The sequence below is a fragment of the Protopterus annectens genome, chromosome 7.part1 (genome assembly GCF_019279795.1).
Source record: "Protopterus annectens isolate FY-2018-M chromosome 7.part1, PAN1.0, whole genome shotgun sequence".
Classification (NCBI taxonomy): domain Eukaryota; kingdom Metazoa; phylum Chordata; order Ceratodontiformes; family Protopteridae; genus Protopterus; species Protopterus annectens.
In genome coordinates, this window is record NC_056740.1 from 145,907,737 (window position 1) to 145,932,580 (window position 24,844).

Here is a 24,844-nt window from a genome sequence, read left to right on the forward strand (position 1 = left end):
TAATGTATATATATTTATATTTGGGGGGTAGGAGAGTGATGTGTCTAAAGTTGGATGTTTTGGATGTTTATGTAGTGGGGTTGTGTGATTTTTTTTTTCCTCTTCAGAGAGAGGGAACAGGATTCTTGTATTGGTCTGACTGATACTGGGGGGGGGGGGTCTATATTAGAACATCGAAGTTTCAGCAAAAGCTGAAAACATCAAACATACAGAACAGCAAATTTTTTTCTAGGGAAAAAATTTGCTGTTCCAAAACACATACACACAACACAAGCACACCAAACAAACAGCAATTCACACACATACACCTAAAATCTTACACCTAACCCTACACTAAACTATACACACACCACTAATTATCCACTTACCTTAACCCTTACCCTAAGGTCCATCACTATCGCACACTCACCACACCCGCGCCCTAACCCTAACTCACCTACCCCACCCTAACCCTCATGTCCACACAATCGCACACATACCTAACCCGTGCCCTAACCCACCTAACTCTCCCTAACCCTCACGTCCACACAATCGTGCACACACCTAACCTGCACCCTAACCCTAACTACCCTAACCTGCACTCAATCGCACACTTGCCCTGAACCCAACCTGTAACTTTCCACCACAGCGCTGAAAATACTGAAGCAACAGAAATGAACAACCAAATTTTTTCCTGTTTTCTGTTGCTTCGATATTTTCAGCTTTTGCTGAATAGGTTTCGATATTAGAACATTCGAAGTTTTGAAACTTCGATGTTCTAATATAGACCCAGTACTGGGCATGTTATAGCACTGACTGCTAAAATTTAGGCAGGAGATTATAAGCAGCTGGTGATAATGGTTTGAGATTGGTATGTTGTTCTTATACATGAAGTAGGGACAGGAACTGAAAGGCAGTGTAGTAGTGGGAAACGTTTGAGGTGGGAGTAGGGGTATTATGAATGTTAGGATTTTTGGTAAGAGCAGCTACATCTAAAGTATTTATTAAGCTATCAGTTTCAAGTGGGATGATGTTAGGTGAAGGATTTGGATTTTTTTAGTCTCTGGGTGCATTGTCTTTGGAGGACCAGAATATTTGGGGATTGTCTAGCAGCTCTGCAGATTATTGTAATGTTGTTTTTTTTGTTGCAGTTTACATTTTTGTGAGGTTTTTAAGAATATTTGAGTACTGAATTGAAAGTGTACACTGTTTAATCCAAGGGAAGATTTTTAGATTACCTCACAGTTAGACGCTGCCCGTTCGATTCTCAGTTAGAGCGTCTTCTGTGTGGCGACATGCGTGAATGGGCGTTCCTTCATTGAAGGTTGCGCATTAGGCCCAGCAAGCCAGCACGTAAAACTCTACTGCCAATCATTAGCGGACCGGAGTTCCGCTGTGGCGACCCCTAACCGGGAAAAGCCGAAAGACACAAACAAACCAGTTGATGGACTCTAGTAGTGATGTGAAGATGTCTGGTTTCAAATGTGTGAAATTATAGGTTCATTTGCTTGTTGTGTTTAACATGATGAATGATTAATCTGAGTGTTAGCAAGAAGATTCTTGCTATGGTAGTCTGCAAGGGTTCCTGAGGTGGTGTGTTTTGAACATGAACACCCTGGACCACATAGTGCACTCTCCAACTAGAGGATCTAACATACTCGACCTTGTACTCACCAACATGGGAGAGTGTTGTACACGCCCCCTTCCTCTGTGTCACATATTCACTTGTGAGGTTGGATCACAATGCTACCCTTCAAATTAAAAATCAACTCAGAAAGCGCAACTAAACCCGTAACAGTTGGGTACTATTCTAATGCAAACTACATTCTGTTAAGCAACAGTTTGTCAAAACTCAAGGCTCACTCATACCCCAAGAACACCTCTACCTATGCAGAATTATTCACAGAAGCCCTGTACAAATATGTAAATGGCTGCAGTAGTGAAGCTGTCATACTTACCAGAAGTATTCCCAAACTAACACCAAAGCAAATCCCACTGGTGGAATCCTTAACTCAATAAGGTTTATAACAAAAAACAAAAAAATCATGGCCAAAATCAGAAAGAGCAACTTCCTAAAGACAAGATCTCTCAGATTCAACTAAGCAAGAAACTGAGAGGTCCAAGTCCAACAAGGCCAATTACAAGGCCAGGACAGCTTTTCAGACCAAGGACAATCATAAGGCCATCTTCAGTTATGTTAGGAACTTTAATGGTAGCACTTGGCAGTGTGCTGAACTGATAGAACTACCTTCACTGACCAGGGTGACACAGCAAATCTACTGGCCACTATCCCCTATGAAATTCTGTCTAATATAGTCTAATATATACCCCCCAACTATCAGTAGGGATCAGATCCTGGTGGTGCTTGCTAATACCATAAACAGTGCTTTATTGGTTCCCAACAATATCTCTGGCTGCCTCCCAAATAGTCTGATTCTATAACATGACCTATTAGAACATTTGAGGTGCTCTTGAACTACAGTCTCAAAACAATTTATGTACCAAGTGAATAAAGGACCACAATGGTAATCCCTTTTCTTAAGTGTGAACCATCAACCAACCCTGGGAACTACAGACTCAACAGTCTGACAAGTTTAATATGGAAAGCCATGAAATGAATTACCATGGAAATGATCAATAAGGACATTGGCAAACTACAGACACTGGACCCATCCCAGTTTGGCATTAAGGGAGGATCTAGCCTACTAATCCTGGTAGATGTCATTGCAAAGGCAACCATGGCAATGAATGAGAAAAACGGTGCATACTGCCTACCTGGACCTGGCAAAGGCATTCAATGCAATACCACATTCTGGTATTGTTGACAAACACTCCGTACTAGGCATAGATCCCTACTTAGCTCACTGGACTGCCAGCTGGCTCACAGATAAGACCCAAGAAGTCAGGATTAGTGAGACCACCTGAACCAAGACAGTAGTCACAGCAGAGTTCTTCGGAGCTGCATGCTGGCACTGCTCCTGTTTGACATTTACTTGGAAGTTAAGGCTATTATCAAAGGCTTCTGGCTCACCAGTTACATAAATGACTGTAAACTGGGAGCTGTCTTAGATTCTTCCCATGGTACTAACATCCTGCAAAATGATCGAACACGGGCAAATGACCTGTGCCAGAGCTATGAATTAAAACTCAGTACTAAGAAGTGCATTATAGTGCCCCTTGGAAAATTATCCACACAAGTTAATTACTCCATTAATAAAACACCCCTAAGAGCTAGCTGACCAGTAGTTAGGGATCCGGAAACATATAGACAATAATTTGGCCTTTGACCAGCAGGTAGCCAAGATAGTAAGACAGTCATTGTAGGTTACTTAACTTATAAACAAGGATATGGTAACCTGGTCCAAGGAAACTATAACACCACTTTATTCAGCCCTTATCAGACCCATCATTAATACAATTTCCCCTTTGCTATGTACCTGATCAGACACTTGCAACAGTTGGAACACCCACAGGGATTCCTCACCAGGAGAATCCAGGGTATGAATACCTTGTCCTACACAGATCGCCTTAAGGCCCTATCTTTGTAGTCAGTCTCCTATAGGTTACCGATAGGCAATCTATGCCTGGCATACAAGGCATCCTTAGATCCAGCTCTGATAGATCTCTTGCACATCAGCAAAATGAACAGTACCAGAAAAACTAGATCCAAGGACTTGACCTTTGCTTGTGACATAGAACATGCTGGAGAGACCAATATGTGTCTCAAAGGATCCTTGGAGTATGGAATAGGCTCCCCATCCATGTGAAGTAGAAATCATTCTTGACCCTATTCAAATTGAAACCTTGACCATTGGATGGGAAATCACAAATTCATCTTCCCTGGTCTGGCCTCATGTCTCTGATGGACAGAGTCAATTAATCCCAAACTTACATACACCCTCCCATAACCCTTATTTACCTACTTGCAAACATATCTCACTGGATAGATGCCCAAGGTACCCTGGGACAAAACTGGTTTGAGTTGAGCAGCTAGGCTTTTTAAAGGCCCTGGTGGCCATCCACCTTGTACAAGCCTATGAATCTGTTAATCACATTTTGATAATTGCCAGAATATTGGGGGTATATTGGGCTACCATGCGCGGAAGTCTGATTTTGTTTCATATATTCAATTGTTTAATGAGTGTTTAATTTTTGTTTTGTTTTTTTTGGGTGAGAAAAAGGGTGTGTTGTATATCTGGGTGGGAAGTGACTTGGTAGTTGTGTTATGGTGATTGATAGGACCTGGATTTGAGTGGATACCTCCACATGCTGATTTTTTGTGAGAGTACATGAAAGACAGGAATGTTTTTTTTTTTTTTCCTCAGGCAGTTTTTATTTTTTTGCTTTTAGGGTTGGATGGGTCTTTTGGTATTCTATATTTGTAGTACAGTTTGGCAGAGTCTTTGAGGTATGGGCACAATTAAAATTGGGAACTGGCAGCTGTGTTTAGAGGTATGACTGTTGGTTGGTGAGCTGGTTCTAGGTGTGACTGATGTCTGGTAGTTGTAAGGTGACCTAGTAGGGGTGAGTAATATAGTTAGGGCTTATGTAGAGCTTCTTTGCAACAGAGGCAGAAAGGACAGGGCAGTTATATAAAAAGAATTACTACAAAGGTTATTAGAGCTAGAGATGAGTGAAGGAACAGTGGGAGGAGTTGTGTAAGGGTGGTAGTGTGGCGCTATAAGAGGAGTACTTCTAAGAAGGCTTCGTCCAACTAGTCCAGTCGCCAACCAGGATAAATAAAAACTCCAGCAAGCACACTACCCTGGATTGGAGTCAGTAAGAATCCCCAGTCGTATATAAGAGGCTGCTTATCAGATAGCCTCAGTGATCACTCCCCAACATTCCTATTCAAAAAATACCTATACCAAGCTAAACCTGTCATCTACCGTCAAATACATAAAAAAATAAACTTTAACCCACTCACATTCATCTCATCCCTGAAAGAATGTAACTGGCATCCTCTAAAGTACCTCAGTCTTGATGACGCAGTTGAATTTTTTAATTCTACCTTCCTGAGCATCCTTAATTACCATGCCCCCATAAGACTTTCCAGAATCAAAGCACAACCCTCCCCATGGCTACAGAAAACCACTAAGTCAGAAATGAAAAACAGGGATAAAGCCTGGGAGCACTGGCACAAAACCAAACCCCCCCTCAACTAGACAGAAATTCCTAGAACTACGCAATAGAGTAAAAAAGCTAATAAAACAGGACAAATTCCAATACTACCAGTCTGCCCTAGACTCCTCCCAACTCAGCCCCAAACAATTCTGCTCCTCCATAAACTCCATCCTCCACCCAGGTAAAGTCAGTACCCCTCCTCCTAACATCGCTCACCCCTCAGAAAATATTGCTACCTCATTCAACACGCACTTCACACAAAAACCATACTATCACTAGCTAAACAACACAACCCTCCTCCCCTCCAACCAAATTAGCAGCAGACAACCTTCCAAGTGAATACCTGCAAATCGCAGCTGATGCTCTGGCCTACCCAGTATCCATCTTGATTAACCGATCTCTGTTAGAAAGTTACGTTCCCACACTGTGGAAAGTATCACATATAATTCCCCTCCACAAAGGCAGACCCTCCACAGAACTAACCAATTACTGCCCCATAGCTATTCTCTCTCCACTCTCCAAAATACTAGAGAGATGCATACACTCTGAGGTCTCAGACTACCTCCTTACTAACAACCTCCTTTCCAGTACTCAGCATGGTTTTTGACCAAACCATAGCACCACCGCTGCCTTATTCTCCTTTACTAACACTATCCTTCAGCATAAAAACAATGGCTATCTCTCCTCTGCTACTTTCCTAGACCTATCTAAAGCATTTGACATGGTCCCACACAAACAACTTATCTCTGTCCTCAATAACCTATCCTTCTCAAAATTGGTCACCAACTGGTTTCAGAGTTACCTGTCTGACCACCAACAATCCATTGTATGGCAGAATGACATATCTCCCCAACTACCTGTCTCCATAGGGGTTCCCCAAGGATCCATCCTTGGACCCCTACTCTTCTCTGTTTTCTCCAATAATCTAACCTCTGCCACCAAACATGGCAGACTCATACAATACACAGATGACTCAACCATCATCTGCTCAGCCCAGTCCCTACCCAAACTGCAAAAAGTCACACACAAAGCCTTTTCCTCTGTTGAAACTTGGTTATCCAATGCCCAATTAACACTCAACCCAAACAAAACTAAACTACTCATCTTCCAACCCACCAAACATACTCAAAACAACTCTCACTTTAACATCACAGCAAAAGACAACACCACTATATACCCAACTGAACACACCAAATTGCTAGGAGTGGAAACAGACAATAAACTAAACTTTGACATTAACATATCCATGACCATAAAAAAAGTCCACAAAAAAACTAGGAGCGTTGTACAGAAATAAGCAACTTCTCACCAAAGCAACAAAGATTTCAGTAGCAAATTCCCACCTTATCTCCACCCTACTTTATACCTCTCCAATATATACCAACCTAAGGCAATGCGATCTGAACAAGCTAGAGACCTGCTACAACAAAATCGCCAAATTCGCCACAGGGGTATCCTACCATAGTCACCACTGTCTCTCACTTGCTGAACTGGGCTGGCTTGAACTCCCTCACCTCCTTCAATGGTATCAACTCTCACTCACCCACAAACTAGTAAACCATCCACTAAATGTCCCATCCCTCCAGAATCTACTCCAACCCTATCGCACTACCAGACCACTAAGATCCAGCAACTAAAATCACTTGCAGATCACTAAAGCCAATAATTCTGCTGGTGAAGCACTATTCTCTTGCACCATAGCCAAATTATGGAACTCCCTCCCACCCACAATTACCTCCATACCATCATGCACCCACTTCAAAACTTTACTAAAAGTACACCTAAAAACATGCTGGCTATGCCCTTGCAACTCCCACTCTAATATCACCCACTCCATCCAACCACTACCTTTCTTTCCACTCCACTAACTACCTTGATTATAGCAAGCTCAGATGCTCATAAGCCTAGTACTTATTATACAGCAGGAATGTCTTATTATAACATTTGTTAATGTCTGTTATGTACTTCACAGATAGATTCTAAGTTGTCTACTGATGTACTATGTTCTTCATCTGTAAATATGTTGTAAGTAATTGCTATGTAAATTGTTAATCGCTATGTAATCCAATGTAACTACTGTCTGTTTATTTTAACTGTGGAGATTTTCTCCCCGGGCCTCTGCTGAAAATGGACCTACTTCCAGTCGGACACTCCCGGTCAACAAATATAAATAAATAAATAAATAAAATAAATAAATAAATAAGAAGGGAATAGTATGTGTAAGCATGTTTTGGTGGAGGGAGAGGTGGTGACAGAAGTGGAGCGTAAAGATTAATTTATGTAGAATGTGGAATATTCATACAAGTATTAGTGGTAGGGAAGAGTAAAGTGTGTGGGATGGGAGGTGATTGGGTAGACTGGCTAAGAGAGGGCAGAACGTTTATTTTTACTGTGTATAATGGAGGGAAGAAATTAACGGTTTTAAGTGGAGGGGTAGAAGCAATTGGTTAGGTGGGTGGGAGTGGAGTTTTGGTTTGAATAAAGGAAGAGGAAGGAGGTGGGTTGGGAATAGAGGGAATGGTAGGGGAGTGGAGAGAGCCTGAGAAGAGTGAGTGAAACCCTGAGAAACACAGTGTCAGCCAGAAACAATCAGTTCAAAAGAACTCTGTTCAAGCTGCTGGTAAGCTTGTGCTATAATTCAAAGGACTATTGTCTTTCTAGGTTGCACTATGTACACACCACCACAACACTTCTTTCTCAGAGAACCCCCAGAAAGGTAAATACTGAAGTATAAGAGGCGTGGCTAGAATGCACATAGCAGACACTATGGCGTCAAAGAGAGGACAAATGGTAGAAGCAATAAGAGAAGGGTAAAGCCAAAGTAAAGAAAATAAGGAAGGGCATTAAATGATATGACAGAGGTTACCAGCAATTACAATGCTGAGGGAGGTACAAAAGAAAGAGTATGGACAACAAACAGCTGTGTCTCCAGTGAAAACAATAGGCAGAAACAGTTCAGGAGGTAAAAAAAACAGGCAAAGTGGGAGTGGGAAAGAGCCTTTTTAAAATATGATGGCAGAAGAGAAAAGAAACAGAAAATATTAATGTGTAAAATTGGGAGAGAGAAAGAAAGGGACACAGAGAAACACTGATAAGGTGGGGGGATAAGAGGTATAGATGTTGGAGATGAAAGAAGAGCAAAAAACTACTACACAGGAAGTTCACAATAGTAGAACTGCAACACTAGGGTAGATCCTTACATAGAGACACAGATGGATAGGTCTTGTCTTGTTCCAGAGTCTGGAGAGGCTATGGGCTTGAAAATGTTTACCGAGGGAAGTGTGTGCTACGTCCAAGGACACAGTGAAGAGTGATAGGAGTAATATATTACTATATTGTAATATTACTGCAATATATTACAATTTCCAGTATCTAGTAATATAACTAGCTACTGTTTCAAAATAGTAATCCAGTAATAGTACTATATTACTTTTTAAATAACCAGTAACTTAAATGTGCGTTACTTTGAGTTACTTTTGCTTAAACTCGTGGTTCTCAACGTGGGCGATATCACCCCCTAAAGGCCGATAGAAAACTTCCAGGGGCCCTGGGTAGTATGGATAGTAATCAGATCTTAGGAGGTAATAGAGACTTTGAAGGGGCAATTTTGATAAAAAAATTACAACATAATGTTGGCACAGCTCCATAGCACTTAGCATTCATAACAGATCATTAAAATTAGTCTGGAGCAAAATTTACTTCATTTTTTAGCACTTCAAGGATGTGAAAGTTAATGATGACCAGACTTCGGCCCTGGCATGGTACTGTGGGACTCTCACCCACTAAAACACTCCTAACACTGGAACAATTCTAGGCTACTAGAGACAATATCCTTACCTTGCAGTATAACAAAAGACATTGTTTCTCCATACCGCCATCAGTCTGAATCAAACTCGCCAGTCGTCTAACACCCGATGCCCCAACCCACTGCACCAAGCAGGACTCTTCAGGTGGAGCTATGATCAACCAACTTTTGTTTTGACCATTTTTTTATGTACTATTTAAAATTCTTTTCGGGTTTAGATTTTTTAGTTGCTGTAAATAGACAAAACGTGATCGGTTTTTAATAGGATTATTGGATCATAGGAGATTACTAGGCTATCGACCTGGAGGTCATTTTAAGCCTAGCTGTTTCAACCTAATGTAATAACAGAGAAGTACTAGTCAATACCCAAGATTGCATTTAGTGATGACTGCTCATGTCCAGGAGGGTTGTGGGCACTATCCCCAGTAAGAATTTACGGTGCCCCATCCACTTGTCCTGGTTCCTCCTGAACAATGTCACAGAGGTGCACTGTTTCACATGAACTGGTAGCTGTTCCAAAGATGTGGCCATCACTGGGAGATAAATCTGTCCCTCCAGCATGTCCTATTTAACTTGCAGGCTATATTTAAGTCCCTGGAATGGGTAGCTTTAGGCCCATTTGATTTACGGATATGCAGTAAGTGGTTCATTAGATTTGGGTCTTGGGTAGCTCTGTAGGCTAGGCGTAAGTCTACCCTAAGAAGTCTATATGATGTGGAGTATAGCAACAGGGACTTTAGTCGGTCTATGTAAGGCACATGCTGGAGGCCCTTGATCATTTCTTGTTAGAAACTCTGAGGTCTGTCTGATTGCTTCAGGTGCTTAGTACGGTACATACCAAATGGGGCATTATACTCTATGGGCTGGATAAGTGCTGAGTATAGGGGTTATAACTTCTTTTGCTCTTAAGGCAATGCCTTTACTAATCAAATGAGCTGTGTGAAAAGCTTTCCTTGCAATGGTAGACACATGGTGTTCGAAGTTAAGATCTCAAGTCAACCTGTAATCCCAGGTCCCTTACTGTAGAACAGTGTGTGTTGTAAGTGGGGGCATGTGCATATAAATAGCACTTGCAGGCAGCAGGGCATTTTGAGAGAACAGACATTGTGTTAACTTGTATGAGTACAGTACTCTGTTTGTGTGAAGCTTGTTGCTTATGGAGGTGAAGAGATTCATACTGAAAGCTCAGAAGTGCTTTCATGCTATTCAGCTGAGAACAGTTATAGCTTGCAATTTTATGTAGTCAGAAGACCTGTGCAGTCATTATTGGGTCTTTGATACAGAATGAACCTGCTTTCTTTTATCAAAGAAGTCCATCATGTAAGCACATGTCCTAGTTCCAGTTTCACCGATGCTATTTTCTCAGAGTATGCTGATGTATTCGAAGACAAGCTAGGTAAACTTCCAGTTGTGTACTCCACGAAATTAGACCCAGAGGTCAGTCCAGTGGTCAGACCAGTGAGAAGAGTTCCGATAGCTATGCAGGACAAAGTCAAAGTCCAGTTAGATAAAATGGTGCAGCAAGGCTTGATTTGTCCAGTTACAGAACCAACTGAATGGGTGTCTTCCATGGTAGTTGCTCAAAAGAAAAGCTCAGATGAAATCAGAATATGTATTGACCCAAGTGACTTAAGCAAAGCATTAAAGAGACCTCACCATCCTATGTGTACAGTCAAGGAAGTTGCCAGCCTCATGCTAAATGCCACTGTTTTTTCTGTCTTGGATGCACAGAGTTAATTTTGGCAAGTAATGCTTGATCACAAATCTTCACTACTGACTACATCCAATATGCCATTTGGTAGATACAGATTTCTCAGAATGCCTTTTGGAATAAATTCTGTCAGTAAAGTCTTTCAGTGTGCAATGGGGCAAATTTTTTCAGGCTATCCATGTGCTATAATAGTAGATGATTTCTAGTTGGAAGCAATGGTGAAGCAGAGCATGACAGACACCTCAGGAAAGTTTTGGAAAGAGCACGTGAAGTGAATCTAAAGCTCAGTCCTCTGCAATGTAGATTCTGGTTACCAGAATTACTTATGTAGTTCATTTATTTACCAATTCAGGTTTATGACCAGATCCTTCCAAACAAACCGCTATTCTTGAGATGCCAGCTGCAGACTATGTCCAAGCCTTATAGTGTTTTCTTGGTATGGTTAACTATTTGGGTAAGTTTTATACCAGACGTCAGTGAATTATCTGCACCCTTAAGAGAGCTGATATGCAAAAATGTTACCTGGTCATGGTTGAAGCAACACCAGAGAGCATTTGATGAAAACAGAGAATTGCCAGTCCACCTACGTTAAGATACTATGATATCCACAAACCAGTGATTCTTTCCTGTGATGCTTCAAAGTTCGGTCTTGGTGCAGTTATTCTTTGAGGGCAGACCAGTAGCCTATGCATCTAGAAATCTTACCCAAACTGTTGTATAGGAAGAAGGATGACAATAATGCCTTGTATAGGCATGTAAGGGATAGTGAAGGTTGTACATCCTTTAAGTTTGCCTTATTGGAGGTAGTTAATATATCCACTAGAGGTGGCAACATTAAGTCAATTTTGGGTGAAAAGGTTAGGTGGCAGATTTTGTTGAATGCCACTGTGCCCCCAGATATAAATGAGTATATTTCGATAAAACCTGTGTTGCAAGCTAGGTTGTGATGTATTTAGTTACATATGTTATGTTTATTGTTAATTTTATTTGTATTTACATACAGTTTTATACAGTTTAGGTGTGCAATATTGATAGTATATTAGTTTTTAAATTATGAATATTATCATTGTAATATTTTGTTATTCAACATTTTATGAGTATGTTTTTCAAAAAATTATCCAGTGGATAGGTATGTGTAACACTTGAATACTTTTATTTTGAAATCATGGTTAGGAACTTTTAATTAGTTGAGGGGACGTGCTATAGGGATTGGTGGGTCAATTTGTTTGAAAATTATTGGAACACTATTTAAACAATGTGCATATAACAAATGTGGTTCTGATGAAGTCTAAGTTTTTATTAGATGAAAGCACTTAACCGGATGTATTTTTAATAAACCGTGTGTTTTACAGTCGTTCTTTCACCTAACCAGTGTTTTTTGGTGGACTCGTACATTTTTATTCTTTGTGTATTGGCGGATTCGAGTTATTTTGAGAGAACAGCCAGAGTGTTAACATGTATGAGTGCAGTAATCAATCTGTTTATAAGTTTATTTAAGTTTAAGTTACTAAGCTTCAATCCTAATGTACTTGTGTATAATAAAGCTGCTTGAACTGAACCCACAACTGTTCGTTTGTTTTATCCTGACCGGACAAGCAACACCTACCACTTCATGGGTACTTGGTGTATTATTTATTTGATAGTGTGAAGGGACATTGTGCTGAAGGGAATGATGATGCATTTCTTTGCATTCAGTTTGAGACTGACTAATACATCAGTCGTTGATCTGTGCGAGACCCTCCTAGAGTAAACTGACATCATTTGGGGATTCAATGATTGAACCTAGTTTGAAGTAGTCTGCAAACTTGGTCAGCCACAACCCTTTAGTTTTGACCTGAACTTCTGTGAAGTATATACCAAACAGTAGGGGGCCCAGTACTGACCCCTGTGGCACCCCACTGGTAACAGGTCGGCTCGTTGATGTGGAGTCACCTACTTTGATGGTGTGTGTCCAGTTTGTGAGCCAGTTGGCAACCCATCTTATGAAGAAGGAGTTTACATTCAGTTTGCTAAGTTTATTGGTAATGCTTGAATGGGGAATTGTGGTGAAAGCCTTTGCCAAGCTGAGGTATGCTGTGTGTACAGATTTGCCCTCATCAGTGGCCTTGGTCATACTTGCAAAAAAATCCACCAGATTTAACAGGCAGGATCTGCCCTTCATGAAGCCGAATTGGGTAGAATCAAAGGATTGGAGGTCACCTATGTCTTTATTTGAGGTCCATAATGATACATTCTGTGGCCTTACAAATGAGGCTGGTGTGGCTTATGGGTCTGTAATTCTTTGGGTCTGTTGCTAGTCCACCTTTGTGGAGGGGAATAACTGTAGCTGTTCTCCATTACACAAGAACAAAGCCTGTGGTTAGGCTATGATTGAAAAGGGTACTTAGTGGTGATGCTAGTTCATGTTTTAGCCTGTTTAGGACAGCCTGGGATGTCATCTATTCTAATAGAGGCCATGTTCTTTACCTTGGACAGGGCTTTGAGGACCGCTCTTCAGATATATAACGTGGGGGATTTGTTGTAAGTTAGGAGGGGGACAAGGGAGTGAAATGTTTGCCAAACCTATCCGCTAATAGGGTCACTATCTCTGTTTGGTCTGTGTGAGATACTGTTGGCCATCAGTTCTGCACATGCTTGGATCCTACCCTTTAGGTTATGTATGTAGCTGTAAAAGGCCTCATGGTTATCCTTGGCAGTACTTGCTAGGTTTCTCTCAAAGGAGCTCTTGGAGGATTTGACAAGTTGTCTTATTTGCCTGTTAAGGCTGAAGATGGTGCTTTCCCATTGTTGGGTCCTTGTCTTTGTTTTCTTGGACAGCGACTTTTGCATTTATTGTACTGTTTGTTGTTGCTGGAAGCCTCTCAACTGTCCCTGATTTTAACTCTAATTTCTGTTCTGTCCCTCTTAATCCCTCCTAAAACTAGTGACTTTTGGAGGAAAGGTGGTGAATTACATTTAATGATTAATGACAATAATTAAGAGTTGGAGTTATTTTACTTTAGAAAGTGTATATTGATTCATATGCTCTGATTCTGTCAATGTCTCAAGTTAATAGCATTAATATTTTAAGTGTGTCCCTGATTGTCCCTTATTTCTTCTAGATTTTTCCCTGAGTGGTTGAGAGCTGTCCACCATGGCAGCTTTATTGTACTTTGGGTTCTGGCTTTGATTCTATGTGGTACAGCTAAGTTTATGCACTTATGCAAATGATTGTATAGGGCTTTAGTGTAAGCTCTGGAGGACTTGCCACTTTCAACTTGGCGTGGTGCTTGGAATGCATTTATACCTTCACCTAGAGGGTAGAGTTTGCCTTGGTAAAGTTTTTAGCCTGATTTCACCCTTTGTGAGTTCAGATGTCAATGTCAGTTTGAAGGTGACTGATTTATGGTCATTTTTAACTAAAGAGGGTCCAACAGTTGCAGCAGTGCATCTGTTTGACATATTAGTAAGGACTATATCTAGAATGTTTGTTTATCTTGTCGGGGTATGGACAATTTGCTCCAGGGCATTTGAATTCACAAAGTCAAAAAACTTTTGTGCTAGCGAGTTTTGGGCTAGAGTAGGTTTCCCGGTTGATGATGGGATAATTGTAATCCCCCATTAACCAGTGTGTTCTGTAAAATTTGGATTGTCTTCAGTTTGGTTAAGTAGGCTTCATGGTTGTCGCGATCCATGGAGGGGGATCTATAACTAGTTAGGACTTGAATGGCGGCCTTAGAGTAACTCCATGGAGTTGTCCAGTCTAACTAGACGGGAGGTGAATTTATCTCTAATATAAGGTCACCACAAAACAAAAACAAGCCAGTATATTTCCTTCTGTAATTTAATAAAATCTCCAATCCACAGTACGCACACACCACAAAGCATATATTACACAAAGTTTTGATAAAATTAATGGAAACATTTTTTTTCAGAAAGAAATATACATGTGACAGTATAGGGATAGCATATGGGCTAAAATGTCCATGTGAAAAAGTGTATATAGGTGAAAGTAAGAGGAGTTTAAAGAAAGGTTGAAAGAACATGTTGGGGATATAGGCCAAGGGTAGGGAAGAGAGTCCAGTGGCATCACATTTTCAAGAATACCACAATGGTATTGCTGTATGTTTAAAAGGACACTTTTAGGACAGATAAAAGAAACAAATTGCTTAGAAGTAAAAAAGAAACTGTGGAAAATGGAATCTGTTTTTATTTTAAGGTTTAATACGTTAATTCCAAGGGGGTTAAATAGGGAATGTCACTGGAAATGGTTTCTTTAATACAATTGTATGCTTTCTCTTTAACTTAATTGTATGTTTTAACATATTTAATTGAATGATTGACAAATGCAATGGTATTTAAAAGAAATGTGTTTGTGAAGTAGTTGTACTCTGTAAAAGGCTAAATTAGCCCAGGCGCTAGAGAGAAGTATTTCTTGCATCTGCTTTGTGGTGTGTGTGTACTGTGGATTGGAGATTTTATTAAATTACAGAAGGAAATATACTGGCTTGTTTTCACTTTGTGCTGACCTTATTTGTCTTTGCATACTTGGTGATGAAGTGTTATCTCCAGTATAGATTGAAACATCATCTCATCTGTTTTTCACACGTTCATTTTGCTGTCTAAAGGTGTGGAAGGCATTGTAGCCTTTCAGGACTGGGATACTCTCTGAGGCCTTTAAACCCTGAGGGTTGCCAGATTTCCAACCAGCCTGGTAGGGATAAAAAAAAAAAAAAGGTCTTTAATGCGGAACAGAGTTCCACATTAAAGAACAGTAGCTCTGCACTAAGCACGGAGCTTCTCATGTTTAATGCATTGCAGTTCCCACAAGTAACTTCATATTTAGCGATTTTTTGATTGGCCCGTATACCGGCATACGGGCCAATCAAAAATCGCTAAACACAGAGCTTCTCGTGTTTAATGCGGAACATTGCAGTTCCGCATTCAACAGAAGTAGCTCCATGTTTACCGATTTTTCATTAGCCCGTATACCGGCATACGGGCCAATTAAAAATCGTTAAACATGGAGCTACTTCTGTTTAATGCAGAACACAAGAAGCTTCGTGGTTAGCGATTTTTGATTGGCCCATATGCCAGGTATACAGGCCAATCAAAAGAAAAAAAAATAAAATAACAAACAAAGCGGAGGCTGGCCGGGATTTAAACCGGCAGGGTGGGACTCGGGATCAGGCTGCTGATCTCGGGACAGTCCCGCCCAAATAGGGACGGCTGGCAACCCTGCTTTGACTGCACAGACATCTACATATTCTAGTGATAGAAGTGCTTCCAGGCAGTGCAGTTTTTTTTTTTGTTTAAACTCCTAGCATTTAGCAGTATGACCCTTATTTTGTTTTGATTGGTTAATTTCACATCGGTAATGTTGTTTTCGAGACCTTGACTAAAAATGCACTATGGGGGAGGAAAGAGCCTTTGCCAGGTGCAAACCATCTCTGACAAAGCGATATTTGTCAACCATGGCTTCCCAGGCAGACAGGAACTGGATTGTTCTGGAATGACACTAAAAACTAAGCCGATTATTGAAATCTATCCTTTTTTGTTTATTCTTTGGCATCATTTTAGGTGAGGGTTGTATGCTGCTCAAGGCTAGGGACATACCTCCCTGGGATACATACTCAGAGAGCTCAACCATGTCTCTCTTCATATAGTCCAGCTCATCTCAGGTCATTCACACCAACATGAACTATGACAAAGTCATAACGGTACTTGTTGCTGAGAGACCTGAGTGCATATGTGATTTGGTGAATCCTGGCATCAGACAGGCAGCTGACAGTGGCTTTCTCCTTGTCCAACCTGGTGAGTGGGACATCCATGTGTCTCACTATTGAGTCTCCAATGATGAGAAAACTTGGTTTTTGAGTGTTATGACTTACAAGCTTGGTGGGTAAGACACTGGTGTTGCTATGTGTCATGGGTGCTATGGAGACTGTGTTAACTGTAGCAGACTTGTGTTTTGGAGGTCTCTGATGTTTCAGTAAGGTTTTTTAGAGAGAACCTCAACATATTGGATTTATGTGTTTGATGCATATTATGTATATGAGTAGAGGTACTATGTAAATATGTAGTGACGGGTGGGTTGACAACCTTCTCCGTGTTACGGTTTTGAGTGAGAGAGAGCATGGATTCTAGATTCTCTGTCTAAATACATCTCTCGCACTCTGTACCAAGACTGTGTTACTTGTAGAAGGTTCTATGTGTGCATAAGGCAATTGCTACACTACCTCAACAGACCCAAGTCAACAAGCTTGGCAGGAGAACCAAGGGTAGTCCAACTGTCCATAATACTAGGTTGAAGACTGTTGTCACTAGGGGTGGATTTTCAGAAACAGTCATGGAGGAGCTCGATGAATGGATATTTCTGCCTGGGTTTTAAGGGAAAATTTGTTGAATTTAACTGTCCGGCTTTGGTGCACAATTGCACGGTAGTTGCATGGTGCTGTGCTTTACAGTGAAAAAATACTTGTAAAAATGTAAACAGTGGAAAGAACAAAAAAGTTTGCTAAACAGTGAAAACAGCAATAAAATTAAATTTTGCAGGCAATTGCAGTATAACAGAGCAGTTTACACAGTAAATACAGTATAAAAGTAGGCGGCAGGCAATAAAAAAAGTGCATTAAATAGTAAAACAAAAAAAAAAAAACAGGCAACTTATGTGTTTTTATGGAAGCTCAGAAGCCTCTAGTTATCTGGTATCTCAGCTCAGAGTCATGGCTGGTAGCCCTCCGTAGTTCAGCTTGGTACAAACAAGCAAAAACCTGCTTAGATGCAGGGCCTAAATACCAGAAGCTAAAACTTAATAACAAAATTTAAAAGGACCAGTGAGGATGCTTATTCCAAGCCCTAAACTGGCATCCCTGTGCCAGTCAGGTCCTAATCAACACAATTCTCTTACAAAAATGCAGATAGGCCCCTTCCAATCCATGATGGGATGGAAAACCTACTCACAACAAACAAGCCACTACAAACCATACAGAAGCAGCAGGCCTAGATCTGGACTATGCTGCAGCTACTAGCTACCCTAGTTTCAGCAGGAAGCACTACACAATGTTTAACACAGCAGAAAAATAGAACTGAGACTATACATCTTGTGCTGCTGGCTCTGTATGATTTGGTTTAATTATTTGTGACTCTCTAGCTATAAAGACTAGTCTTCTACTTCTCCTTTTCCTTTCAGCTGCTCCTGTTAGGGGTCACCACGGCAGATCATCAGTCCACAGAACAAGTGGCAGTAGAGTTTTATGGTGTGAAGTTGCCAGCCAGGCACCCAACCTTCCTCAGAAGGCACACGGACTCTGACACTCACACCTAGAGCCAATTTAGAATGTCCATTCCACCTGCACCATGTCTTGGGAATGTGGGCGGAAACTAGAGCATGAGGATGAAACCCACTCAATCGGCAATTAGACTCCACACAGAAGGCACCCCAGTGAGAATCGAACTGGAAGAACCTCTTGCTGTGAGGTGATAATGCTAACCGCTGCACCACTGTGCCGCCCAGATATAAAGACTCATCTGCTGGAGTTTTCAACTGTTAAATGCTAATCCTCATCATTGTAACATTGTGTATACAACTTTAATAATGCACTTAAATGCATATGCTTATTTGTGAGAGTAAATTTCAGTATTATAATTGACAAGCTACACTAATGTAAAAGTAATGCATTACTTTGCTTAGTAACTAGTAATAGTAATAAATTACTTTTTTAGAAAAGTAATGGTAATATTACTTTCACTGAAAAGCAAGTAGAAAAAGTAACTGATTACTTTTATAAGTAACTAGTACAACACTGAGTATAAACAGTCTTCGGCTTCACAGAGAGGATTCCAGTGTGAGTGGTTCTGCACCAGCGTTCAGCTCAGAGTCCACTGCTGTTCATACTGGTGATGGATTGCATTAGCGAACAGGTTGGAGGGGGCAGATCAACAAAGTTGCTGTATGTAGATGATGTGGCATTGCAGGCAGAATCTGAGCAAGAACTTCAGCAAAGGATTAGGGGGAATTGAATGCAAAACTGAAGGTACATGGTATGAAACTAATCACAGATAAGACCGTGGTAATGGCAGCAAACTGGGGAAATCAGAAGAAGCTGAGAATTGTGATAGAAGGAAAGATAGTGGAACAGGTAAAGAGCTTCAAGAAGGAAAGATAGTGGAACAGGTAAAGAGCTTCAAGTATTTAGGAGGGGAAGATAGTGGAACAGGTAAAGAGCTTCAAGTATTTAGGAGGGGAAGATAGTGGAACAGGTAAAGAGCTTCAAGTATCTGGGAGGGGAAGATGAGGAGAAGGGAAGTCTGAATGAAGAGGTCAAAGCTAGAATCAGAGTGGCTGCAGCCAACTAATATATCCCAGAGACTACCATATCTATGGAACAGGCGCCCCAACCATGTGAAGCAGAGTTTATCCCTAACCCAATTAAAGTGCAACTTGGAAAATTGGATGGGATACCAGAAATTCATCAGTGGTTTGGCACCTATGTCTCTAATGGACACAGGTAACCTGTAAATTGTTCATCTCCCAGGCCCATGCTTACACTTGTCAAGGGCATCAGAAGAGACTTGGGATGCATGGCTAGGCTTAAAAAGACCCTTGTGGTCATTGGCCTAGTAAACACCTATGAGTCTCAGGTGTAGTCTATGGCAGAATACCAAAGAAGCTGAAAAGTAAGGTGTACAAGGCAGTAGTTCAACCAGTACTACGTATGGTACAGAAACCTGGCCAGTGAAGGCAGAGCAGATGAGGAAGCTAGAGGTGATAGAAACTAAGTGCCTAAGAAGGGTGGTGGGATGCACACCGTGGAACAGGCAAACAGATAAGGACATAAGAGCAGATCCAAAGTAACTCCAATTGAGGAAAAGATAAGAGAACAGATTATGGTGGTTCAGACACATGCATAAAAGCAAAAGACAGTCTGATGGAGAAGATTTGGAACAGACAGGAAGAAGGTAAGGGGAAACGAGGACATCCAGCAAAGAGGTGGATGGATTGTGTGAAAGATCTGTGGAAGTTGGGCATGAGTGTGGCATTGAACTGAGAGAGTTGGCAACAGTTAACATGATACCCTGACCCCATGTAGAAAAATGGGAAAATGGGGACATGATGATGATGATGACTGGCCTGGATATAAATAGAAAATAATAAAGATGTAGTTGGATGAAGCCATAAGCTACATGCCAGGTGATAATGATTCAGTTAGCAGTTTAGATACTGGGGGAGCTAAGCTGGGAGGGTGGATGTCCCTGATCAGTGCCAATTCATCATTCTAGAGGAATGAAGTGATGCCATCTGCCATGCCCTCTGAACCCTACTGTGAAGCATGAGTGCTCTGCACTGCATAATGAGTAGATGATCTGCACCTAGCTTTGCCAGCTTGTTGGAAATTTGTGGTGTGTGTGTGTGTGTGTGTGTGTGTGTGTGTGTGTGTGTGTGTGTGTGTGTGTGTGTGTGTGTGTGTGTGTGTGTGTGTGTGTGTGAACATACAAAATTATGTAGAGGAAAAGGCATAGCAAGCCCTTGTGCATGTAAGAATGTCAGCTACCTGGGGGCCTTAAGCCATTGCAGGAAGAACCTTGATAACTACTTGAATAATTGTTTCCCGTGATTGGTTATTTGCCTGCACTGGATGACATGGCAGGGCTGATGGCTGGCAGGCAGCAAGAGTAAAAAGTAAACACACACACGTGCACACCAAAAAACATGGTGATGGCATGAGTTTTTAAGCCAGTGATTGCTCCTGTGTGGTGGTGGTGAATGCTTTACAAAAGCCTTTTTTCATTTGCATGTTGTTAGACTGCTAGAACTTTCTCCTTTGTGTGATAGTTAATCAGTTTAAAGACTCACGAGAGGAATAAGGAATATTCTAGTGGTGTCAAGGCACAGAGCAACAAAATTAAAAGGATGACAAAAAGCTAAAGTTTGTATATTCCAATAAATTCTCTATTTAAGCAGACATTTTAGTGTCCCTACTTGTTTGTTCATTTTGTAAACTTTATACAGCAGTTCAGCATGACTAACTTTTAAGTGTGGTGAAGTTAAAGCAGAGAGGTTCTTCTAGTCTCTTTATTTTCTGTTCTTTTATTTTGCTTTTGGTACTGAATAGCAGCTCAGATTTGTTTTACTGCTTGAAAAGATAGATAAATTTCCCCTCACTTCCTAATTATTCAAATTCTGAGGTTACATAAATGTATACACATGCACCAATACTAATATACTTAAACTTTGAGGCTGCATATTCCAGGAGAAATTAATTTACTATATGTATTTGTTAACCTGGGTAGAATACTGATCCTCATGGTATTAGGCTTTGTCAGGGTACGAGTTGCACAACGTAAAAGTGTATCAAAACATCTCGTACAACAGAATAAGAAATAAAACAATTTGATAAAAATTACGTATTGCAATAGCAGTGAACGTCTAACAAAGTTCATTCTGTACAACACTGGTCATCAATATTAGATTGATACTACCTTATAACAAGAAAAGAGCTTGGAGAACATGAAAAACTGTGAGGGTTTCAGTTACAGGTTAGTTTGAGGTCTGACATTTTTCTTGCGGCATTTACATTTTGCTTGCTTAAAAAATTATTCTGAATCTGGAGAAGGAAAGCATGTCACTTATTATTTTAGGGATAGATTCTCAGGGTTTGGGGGCTGCAGTGGAGAAAGAATGTGACATTTGTTTCAATTTGGTGTACAAGTTGAGCAGGTTGGGTTGGAAGTGGAGAGGGTTCTGAGGTTGTATGGTGGTTATCAGTGTGTTTTGTAAGAAAGCTAGTTTTTATTTTGTTTCTGTGACACTGTGTAACTTTGCGTTAAAAAATAGTAGTGATGCAATTTGCAACCTCTAAGATTTAAAAATAGTAGTAGGGATGTTGACATAAAATCATGAAAGACTGCCTATTGTTTGCTGACAATAAAAAGTTAGTTTTGTTTTAGAATATGTTGGATAAGTAACAATGACATCAGCAAATAATTTTCATCTAGATTTGTAGGCTTGTTAGATTATAATAAATATGATGGCATATATAATTATAGGAGCATGGTAAATTTTCATGGTTCATCCAGTGAAACTACAGTTTGTACACACACACGCACACATACAAAGTTTACAACTGTTCAGATTCTGATGCACCTATGTAACGAAACATAACCTACTCAGAGTAGGATGTATTTAGCTGTATGTGGGATCTATATCAGATGGATAACTGTGTTACCCTTCCATACACACTCTGGAGCTCAAATGTCCAAATATTTAAGAGATGCATTTTCAGTGAATTGTTTCATCAACATTTATGTCACCTGATTTTAACAGACGACAGTACCATGCTAATATGTTGCATTATGCTGTAATGTTCTATTACGCTGTGATACATAAATCCAGTCTTTTATAAAAATAGTTAAGTGATGTACTTGTTTTGTTGTCATTGATAGGTATGGGCAGATGACTGCTGGGAGCTACTGCTATATTGGGCCTCAAGGGATAGTCCATGGCACAGTGGTGAGTTCAAGTTTTGTTTGCCTTTGGCTGGCATTCTAAAGTTATAACACATGCTATAGTAAAGCTGCAGTAAAAATGAGTAACTGAACAAGTTATTTTTAACTAAAATAAACGCATTAGCAGATGACCTGAGTGACCTCACTGCTGTTTAGGGAAGCTTTATTTCTCCTAGTTTGTTGGCAGACATATAGTGTTATTAACTGATTTAGTAAACTCTACTATGATGCTCAAATTTGTATATTTCAACTGTTTCAGTAGGTTTAGGATTGAACTTAAAAGCTTACCAGATGCACGTACATTTTTACTGTTTTTGGAGAGGACAAAAGGCCTTGTATTGTATAACAGTTTTCCACTCTATAGAAGGTGCTATAGCTTTTATTATCTTCATTCATAATTTCATTTTCACCAGGAAATTGTTCAAGCCTTTTACACTAAATTTCTCCAAATACTTGCTTTTCTTTTCAAAAACAAAGCTGCAACATAGTCTTTTTTCCTTGTTTAAGATGAAAGTACTGAACTTTTTAAATGTCCTCCTCATCAAAGTGTTATAGCCTTAGGATAAAAAAATAGCTTAAATTTAAATTATTTTAATTGGTACTTTAAACTACAAGTCTGCTGCAGGGGTAGCAAATACGCAATCTTAATAGCTTAGAAACAAAGGAGGTGAAAAGGCAGAAATACATTGGACTGGTTCAACTTCTCTTTATTCAGAACAAAATACACCTGCTTGGATTAAATACTCAACATAAAGTGCATTAGTTTTGTACCTGGGAGTTCATGGAAAAAAGTACACTTAGATATTCATGATTCTTACTGCCACAGTAGCCTTTAGACTATATTAGTTGTCTCCTGCCTAGGAAACAAACATCCAGCTTCAAAAAGCCATGCCCCCCCCCCCCCCCCCCCCACACACACACACACACACACACACACGCACCATCACTCTGACTGCTAATTGGCTGATCCAAAGGAGAGAACTCTGCAGTCAGAGTGAAAAATTCTTCAGTACTTGTTCTTGCCATCTTGAGAAAAAGCATCTCTGGCTTCTCAGGAGTAGCAATTGAATAAGAACTTAATTTCTGGCAGATAAGTTTCCATAGGAGTTCCCTTCCACACAGATATTGTTGATCTTTAAAGAAAACAATTTATTCTGTTTTTTGACTAAAAGCAGTATTTACCTTTTAAAAAGCACAACATTTTTTCATAATATTGTAAGTTTTCTGTCGTAGGCAGCTCTTTTTAGTTACAGGTATCTATTACTGTATTTTGGGTTAACCTTGTCAGAAATGATTTACTGCTTGTATAAAATTTGATTTTTGGGGCGGACAAAAGTTTACAGAGGAACAAGCAGGACTGTGTGTGTCAGTTTAATGCTTATGCTCACTTTATGACAAGAACCTGAATGTTTGAATGAACTGACAGGGATTTTATGTTCACTTCAGCTTTTTTTATGCTTAAGGGACTGGGGAGATTGTTGAGTGTAAAAGTATGCTGTTTGTGAGCACTCATTGCCAACTTATCTTGCTTCCAACTTGCTCTAGTAAGACTTACCAGTTTTGGTTACACTACCCCAGTTGCAGTGTAGATACTTGCACTGCTGCGGCTCATTCTTCTCCCAGGTAAAAAAAAAAGCAATTGCCAAGGAGTCCTTGCTGTTGTTGTGGACCCGGTCTACCATTCAGCTGAGAGCGGGTGAATCTGAAGTGACCATTGTTTGTTCCTTAGAGCATTCACTCACCTCTCCGACATCCTTTTAGTCCTTTTGATCTTCATGAAACTCTACAGCTGGCCAATGTCTGATACAGTCATAGGAGAACCATCTTCTCTAGGTTTGAGAAACACTCCTTGAGATCCTCCTTCAGGTAACTGAGATAAGAGACTATTAGACTGGGCAGACTTCCCCCTTCAAGTTGATCTTTTTCTACTGGAGCTCCTATTAAGAAAAAAAAAAGATTAAACATTGTTCTTCTGAAGAAGGAAGTAATGACTATTTAAAAAAAAAAAAAAGAGTTCCTTAACTTGGCAAGACGAGCATTGCAGGTAATGAATACCAATACACAGAAGCAATTACAAGCAGGCTTACCTTGTAAAAAAATCCTGAGAAAACAGGGTCTCATTATTTTGACTTTGACAGAAACATGGTGGCTTCTCCTACAAATTCCTAAACCCAGTTCACCAATGGTGAGGAAAATATTCATTCTTTTCTTACTTTGGAGGAATTTTCTTTCAATGACACCATAGCCAGAATGAATAAAGTATTTTTATGTAGACAGATATTGCCCCCTAAACTGAGGAGGTACTATGGCATGTTACAAATGGATGTGCCTCATTCCTCTCCATTCTTGCTGTTTTCCCAACCTTGGAAGATGTGTTGAATGCTGCCTGTAGAAATTCTGATACCCAACCATCACTTCCTAAAAAGCAAATAGATAAACTATATAAGGTACCTCGGACTAATACAGTTCTTTCTTCTCACATTAGATCTGATCCAGCAGCAATTTCTACTGCTCCTCATGTAGGCAACAGGTTGGTCCTGAAGACAATTCCTTTGGCTGGTGAAAAAGAAGGAAAAATGTTTGACCGTATGTGTGAGAGTGCTTTCTTCAGCTTTGGCCTTCAGAGTTCTGATTTGCCAGGCATTTATATGGAAATTTATGCTTTGTCATATGGGCAGAAAGAGGGAATCTGCTACCAATGTTCATACTGAAGCAAGCTCTTTTTTGAACCAAACTGT

At 40.2% G+C, this 24,844-nt stretch overlaps 1 protein-coding gene across 1 annotated transcript in view; it reads left to right on the forward strand.

Moving 5' to 3' along the window:
* UROC1 (urocanate hydratase 1) overlaps positions 1-24,844 on the forward strand; it is a 1,269,467-nt gene that overhangs the window by 440,757 nt on the left and 803,866 nt on the right. The window contains exon 8 of the mRNA XM_044078604.1: positions 22,044-22,110. Within this exon, the coding sequence (XP_043934539.1) occupies positions 22,044-22,110 (67 nt within the window). The remainder of the gene's footprint in view (positions 1-22,043; positions 22,111-24,844) is intronic.